Source organism: Colobus angolensis, unplaced genomic scaffold, assembly GCF_000951035.1.
Source record: "Colobus angolensis palliatus isolate OR3802 unplaced genomic scaffold, Cang.pa_1.0 Scaffold33, whole genome shotgun sequence".
Taxonomy (NCBI): Eukaryota; Metazoa; Chordata; class Mammalia; order Primates; family Cercopithecidae; genus Colobus; species Colobus angolensis.
Window position 1 is genome coordinate 6,673,624 of NW_012116599.1, and position 7,783 is coordinate 6,681,406.

At 39.2% G+C, this 7,783-nt stretch overlaps 1 protein-coding gene across 1 annotated transcript in view; it reads left to right on the forward strand.

Moving 5' to 3' along the window:
• Positions 1 to 7,783, forward strand: part of COL4A3 (collagen, type IV, alpha 3 (Goodpasture antigen)) — a 151,226-nt gene that overhangs the window by 69,311 nt on the left and 74,132 nt on the right. Inside the window, exon 2 of the mRNA XM_011952038.1 lies at positions 7,586 to 7,642. Within this exon, the coding sequence (XP_011807428.1) occupies positions 7,586 to 7,642 (57 nt within the window). The remainder of the gene's footprint in view (positions 1 to 7,585; positions 7,643 to 7,783) is intronic.

Genomic DNA, 7,783 nt, shown 5'->3' on the forward strand with positions numbered 1-7,783 from the left:
AAAAAAAAAAAAAAAAAAAAGATATGAGGAAACTATGGGGTAATTTATTGTTGGAAGGAGAAAAATCATAAAAATGTTGCTTAAGAAATATCCATTAGTTATGCTTCCTTAATAGCCTTTGGCCATCCTGGTTTTTTAAGTGATTTAACAGTTGAATAGTGATGAATGGGTTATTACTATTAAAGTAACCGTAGTGTTTCAAAAAACTGGGTCCAACAATGTAGATGGATTAAAATCAATAAGAATAAAAATATGGACTCTGTATCTTTTAAATTAAATAATCCATTTGAATTTTTGAATTATTGAAACATTTGCAATATGAAAATGTATTTAAGAAAAAACAGCATTAGTGAGAGAAATCAATATCTTGACTCTTGAGTTACTGTCATCACCATCCAAAAGTATTCAAGCGTCCCTGTTCTGGGGTCTCTGGAACATCACACAGGCAGGGCTTGTTTCTAGAGCAGCAGCTGAACAGCAGCCAGAGAGCTGTGCTGACTATAATTTTGAGTTCACACAATCAGGTGCAGCATCTACACGTCAGCAACATTGTGACATACTCTGAAGTCCTAGTCAGCTTAATTATGCAGCTGCACGGGCAAACCACACCTTGCCAATTTAACTGAGAGTTAAAGCTGGAATGAGTTTGGAGCAGTTCCACTAACTGGGGCACAGAAACACAGCTCCAGACCTGGCTCTGGAGCCTCATCTGCAGGGCAGACCACATGCACATAGATGATATGGCAGACATGTATAACTGGAGAATACAGTCAACCCTCTCACAATGGTTCTTCATTTAACCGACTGCTGGATGGACCAGAATTCTCCATACCTCTGTGCAATAGCAGCCCAGAGCTGTAGGCATCTCCCTAGTATACCCAGTATACATGTCTGCTACACCAATCAGTTTTCTTTTATTTTGTATATTATTTAAAATATTTTTGTGGCTACATAGTAGGTATATATATATTTATGGGGTACATAAGACAAAATACCAGCATGCAATGTGAAATAAACACATCATGGAGAATGGGGCATCCATTCCCTCAAGAATTTATCCCTTGAGTTACAAGGAATCCAATTACTTTTTTTTTTCTGAGACAGGGTCTCACTCTGTTGCCCAGGCTGGAGTGCAATGGCCTGATCTTGGCTCACTGCAATCTCTGCTTCCTGGGTTCAAGCAGTCCTCCCATCTCAGCCCTCTGAGTAGCTGAGGCTACAGGTGTGCACCACCATGCCCAGCTAAATTTTGTTTTTGTTTCTTTGTAGAGATGGGGTTTCTCCATGTTGCCCAGGCTGGTCTCGAACTCCTGATCTCAGGCAATCCGCTTGCCTTGGCCTCCCAGTGTGCTGGGATTACAGGCATGAACCCTCGTGCCTGGCTGCATTCTTTATTTTAAAATATACAATTAAGTTATTATTGACTATAATCACCCCACTGTGCTACCAAATAGTCTTATTCATTCTATTTTTTTTTTGTATCCATTAATCATCCCATGTCCCATCCAACCCCTCACTACCCTCTTAGCCTCTGGTAACCATTCTTCTACTCTCTATGTCCATGAGTTCAGTTGATTTGATTTTTAGATCCCAGACATCAGTGAGAATATACAATGTTTGTCTTTCTGTGTCTGGCTTACTTCATTTAACACAGTGATTCCCAGTTCCATCCATGTTGTTGCAAATGACTGGATCTCATTCTTTTTTATGGCTGCATAGTACTCCACTGTGTATATGTACCACATTTCCTTTATCCATTCGTCTGTTGATGGACACGTAGATTGCTTCCAAATCTTAGCTATCGTATACTCTGGTTTCTCTTCAGATCGTATAAATCTTTCACCTTTTACCAAATCTTAGCTATTGTAAACAGTGCTACAACAAACATGGGAGTGCAGATATCTCTTTGATACACTGATTTCCTTTCTTTTGGATAGATACCCAACAGTGGGATTGCTGGATCATATGGTAGTGCAATTTTTAGTTTTTTGAGGAACCTCCACACTGTTCTCCATGGTGGTTATACTAATTTACATTCCCACAAGCAGTGTACTAGGGTTGCCTTTTCTCCACTTCCTTTCTAGCATTTGTTATTGACTATCATTTGGATATAAGCCATTTTAACTGGGGTGAGATGATATCTCAGTGTAGTTTTGATTTGCATTTCTCTGATGATCAATGATGTTGAGCACCTTTTCATATGCCTGTTTGCTCTCTGTATGTCTTCTTTTGAGAAACATCTATTCAAATGTTTTGCCCATTTTTTGACCAGATGGTTTTAAGATTAGCTATTTCACTCCAATTCCTGATGGTTGAATTTACTATTTTAATGAAGTAATTTAATTAAATATTAAATAACTAAGTGATTAAATATGAATACATAAAAAGACATTTGCTTATGTAAAAACAAGGTTGAAAGATTTGATAAAATGAAATTGAGAGAAAAACTATTATTCAATTACACGTGGCTGAGCTAGCACTTAAAGAGTTAGAGAAAAATATGGATTAATATCCAGAAGGACTCTACAGTCAGATTGCTCCACAAGCATCTTTTTTATTTTATTTATTTACTTTTTATTTTTTTGAGACAGAGTCTAGCTCTGTCACCCAGGCTGGAGTGCAGTGGCACAATCTCGGCTAACTGCAACCTCAGCCTCCTGGGTTCAAGCAATTCTCATGCCTCAGCCTCCTGAGTAGTCGAGGTTACAGGCATGCACCACCAAACCCTACTAATTTTTGTATTTTTAGTAGAGATGGAGTTTCACATTGTTGGCCAGGCTGGGCTCAAACTCCTGACCTCCAGTGATCCACCAGCCACTGCCTCCCAATGTGCTGGGATTACAGGAGTGAGCCACCATGCCCGGCCCCCACAAGCAATTGGCCTGTAAAAAAAATTTTTTAAAAATTCTAAAACTGGAATTTGTTGATGGTGCACTGTGGGTGTGATTTAGCAAGAATGATGCCATTGAACTCTAAACAGCAGACCCATTCCCAAAGGAACCACCTGGACCCTATCTCACAAGACTACAGAATTCGTGAGCATTTACATATTTTAAGTTGACTAGTGTTCATGTTTCTGTTTTTTGTTTTTGACTCTTCACTTTACTTTTTCAATTAACTAACAAGCTGGTACTCAACTATCAAATAGAAATTCTACCTTAATGTGCAAACAAACCAAATACAACAAAAACTAAATATTTTACCACTAAAAGTTCAAGACTCAAACTGAGGGACAATAACAAAAAGAAAAAAATCAAGAACTGTGATTTTGATGACAATAAAGGAGACGCCTCATGGCGGCAGGTGGTGATGGGAAGGCAGATGCCAGGCAGGGAGGACTCATGGGAACAGCACACTCACATCAGAGCCCCACACCTGACTGCTGAGCACCCGGGTGGGTCCTAAGGATTCTTGCAACCGTGAGAGCCACTTGTTGACATCGGGCCTCAGGTGTTGATTGTGGGTGAAAGCACTGACAAAAGCTCTGGCCTAAAATGATAGATGTGCTAAAAATTAAACAGTTTTTCATTTTCTATGATCATTGAGGACTTTGTGTAAGGCTGAAGATCTAATTTAAAAACTGGTATCCTGAAGTTATTGTATCAACATCGATTTCTTAGTTTTGGGGATAAGGGTTGTAATTAGATGGGGGAGAGACATACAGAAATATTTGGGGTACAGTGTCATGTTGCAATCAGTCTACTTTTGAATGATTTGGGGGGAAAGTGGTGTATGTGTATGTGGAGAGAGAGAAAGAGAGAAGGAGAGACAGAGAGATGGAGTAGGTGGGACAACAAAACAGTTGGTGAACTTCGATGGGAGGAGATACCAGTGTTCACGGTACTGTTTGTCAACTCTTCTGAGGGTTGGGTTTGTACTTTTTCCAAAAGCATTTCTTTTAATCCAAGCAACTAACAAATAACTAGCCTTGTGTTAATTTTAACATGTGTTAAAATAGCCAAAGTCTCTGGTTCCATTTTTTTGCCATTTTGATCACAGTTGTTCATAATTCATACATACAGAAAATATCTTCATCATGGCACCCCATCAAATAGCAATGCAATTCATATGCCTTCAAATTGGATACAAATAAACCAGCTGTCCATCCACTTGTTGATTTATCTAGTCAATCCACAAACATTTGTTGAGGACATCTTATATGCCAAAGATACCAGTGTGAATATGACTGCACAATTCCTTCTCTCCTGGGACAAACAGTCATCAGAAAAAATAGACATTGAATTTCTAACTGCAAAGGTTCAATGGGAGTGTATAGGCAAAGGGGGCCAGTCTAATCTGGAGAAGATCAACACTTATTTGCTTAAGCCAAGACCGAAAGATTTTTAGTAGCATATGGTGAACGTGACTCCTACTCCAAGAAATAAAATTAAGCCTGTCTCAAGGCCCCTACACCTTCTCATGGGTTAGAGAATTGCCAACATGCTCTTCTTCCCTCTAGTCCTAGAGGCTCAGAATCCAGATGTTTTGTGGCATCTGGGAGGCAGAAGAATCAGAGGTGATCACTGTCCATTTGAAAACAGTGGCCACCTACCTCCGTGCACACTTGAGCCCAAGGTCCACGCCCAGATTGAGCTTCCTTACCCAGTATCAGGTACCCTTGGGTGCAGGACTCAGGCTTTCCTTTTGGAGGCCCTGCTGCCTCTTTCAGATGCTGTGGGGGAGTAGCATGCTGGGGTGCGGGAGGGGGTTCTGAAGACTTGCATTTCCAAGAACTTGCATTTCTGACAAGTCTCCAGGTGATGCTGCTGTCTGGGAATCCACACTTTGAGTTTTAGTAGAGTATATTTAAAAGATGTGATTGAAATGAGCATTAAAGTTTAAAAGTCCAGAAAGATAAGATTAAAATCATTTAGTCAAGACACGACTTCATGATCCCAAATATTTGGGAGGAAAATTGTAATGAGTTAGTCTTCTAGAAATACCAAATATGCAACTTTGAGGAGACTATAGAATTTCCTTCTCAGTCAGTTACTTTCTCTTTTTTAATTTCAATAGCTTATGGGGGAACAGGTGGTGTCTGGTTACACGGATAAGTTCTTCAGTGGTGATTTCTGAGATTTTGATGCACCCATCACCCAAGCAGTGTACACTGTGCCCAATGTGTAGTCTTAAATCCCTCACCCCGCTTTTACCCTTCCCCTAATTCCCCAAATCCATTGTATCATTCTTATGCCTTTATGTACTCATAGCTTAGCTTAGCTCTCACTTCTAAGTGAGAATATGTGATGTTTGGTTTTCCATTCCTGAGTTACATCACTTAGAATAATGGTCTCCAATTCCATCCAGATTGCTGCAAATGCCATTGTTTCATTCTTTTCTTTCTTTCTTTCTTTCTTTCTTTCTTTCTTTCTTTCTTTCTTTCTTTCTTTCTTTCTTTCTTTCTTTCTTTTCTTTTCTTTTCTTTACGGAGTTTCACTCTTGTCACCCAGGTTTGAGTGCAATGGCGTGATCTCCGCCTCCCAGGTTCAAGCGATTCTCCTACCTCAGCTTCCCAAGTAGCTGGGATTACAGACGCCCGCCACCATGCCTGGCTAATTTTTGTATTTTTAGTAGAGAAGGGGGTTTTGCCATGTTGGCCAGGCTGGTCTCGAACTCCTGACCTCAGGTGATCTGCCCGCCTGGGCTTCCCAAAGTGCTGGGATTTCAGGCATGAGCCACCGTGCCCAGACTATTCCATTCCTTTTTATGGCTGAGTAGTATTCCATGGTATATATACCACATTGTCTTTATCCACTCATTGATTGATGGGCATCTGGGCTGGTTCCAGATGTTTGCAATTGCGAATAGTCCTGTTATAAATATGAGTGTGCAAGTGTCTTTTTCGTATAATGACTTATTTTCCTCTGGGTAGATACCCAGTGCTTTCCATTCCTATAAATTACAATGTATACACACATGATGAGTGTCAAATGATGAATGTCTCAAAATTACTATGTGCTCCCTTCCTGGAATGACAGCAAGACCTACTGCCCAAGACTAAGGAAAGATACTCAGTTAAAGATACTCTTGTTTGTTTGTGTAGGGTTTTTTTTGTTTTGGTTGTATAAATAGAATTCTCCACCTTAGGAATATCTAGCATTTCTTTTTTTATTTTCCCTACTAACCACCCGGTATATCTCCTAGATGTGCCTGGCCTCTGCTATCAACATATTTTCTGGAGAAAGCAAATTAATTTTCAGTTAATATTAACCTGAAGAAAAAATAATAAAGCAAAGGATTAATGTATAACCATATAATATATAGCATGTATGTCAAAACACATTTTTTTTTCTTTTTTGGAACAGAGTCTCACTCTGTCACCCTGACTGGAGTGCAGTGGAATGATCTCAGCTCACTGCAACCTCCACCTCCTGGGTTCAAGCCATTCTCCTGCCTCAGCCTCTGGAGTAGCTGGAATTACAGGAGCCCACCACCACACACGGCTAATTTTTATATTTTTTAGTAGAAATGGCGTTTCACCAGGTTGGCCAGGTTGGTCTCAAACTCCTGACCTCAAATGACCTGCCTGCCTTGGCCTCCCAAAGTGCTGGGATTACAGGCATGAGCCACTGTGCCCAGCCAAAACACATTTTAAGTCTATTATTTGAAACTATTTCTTTATTTATTCCTCTGCTGGCAGATAAAAGTTTTACAAATTTGATGTCCACTGTAGCTAGTACGTGCATAGGTGTGAGGGCTGGGGGGTAAGTATGTCACAGTGACTACTTAGGTAGGATAAGGTATGTCTAACTCACGGCTGAATTTTTTGTTTTGGTTTTGGTTTTATAAGAAAGAACATTCTGTTGTTCAAAACATTTGAGAATAAAAAAAAGAAAGAGCATTCTGATACTAGTTGTTCTCCTTAAAGATGCATAATGGGTATTGATCCTCTTCTCAGTCTTAAACATTATTTAAGTCAAAGAAAACCTTAATATCACCTATAGAATATATTGCATATTAATCTACGCAAATATATGTAAGGTTGGTGCAAAAGTTATTGTGGCTTTTGCCATTGAAAGTAATGGCCAAAAAAAAAAAATCGTCCAAGTAATGGAACCAACCAAATACCCTGTGTTCTACATAAGAGGTATATATACATTATACACATATACACATATGCATATATGAACATTGTGTAGAACCTAAGAATTTGCCAGTATCTGACCACTTTCTACCTATGACAGCTGTAATTTCTTATGATTCAATTAGATAGTATCCTGAAAAAAAAGGATAGCTGACTTTGTCATTTCCATATATAAATTATTAGGTTGGTACAAAGGTAATTAAAAGTGATGACAAAAACTGCCATTACTTTAATACTTAAAATTCCCAAGTACAATACAAATGATGTATTCTTATCTGACATTTCTCCCTTATGCAACATGTTCTCAGTTTTCTGCTTTATTTCTATTGACATATTGATGTGTTTCTATTGATATACGGATATATTGCTACGAGGTCACCTGGCTCCTAACGGATAGTGTCCAATACTCAAAATACAGAGAAACGCATTTGCTTTTACCCTGCCCGTTGGGATTTATTCAGCTGTTTCTAAACAAAACACTTTCTCTTTCCCTCTTCCTAGGGCTGTGTCTGTGAAGACAAAGGCCAGTGCTTCTGTGATGGGGCCAGAGGGGAGAAGGTAAAAACAAAACCTAACACTGCTTGTTTACACTGTAAAGCTCTACAAGGTAAAACTCACCTTCTTCTTTCATCTGTAGCAGAAAGATCAGCAGTATGTTGTTACATTTCCCAAATCCAATGTTTTTTTTTTTTTTTTTTT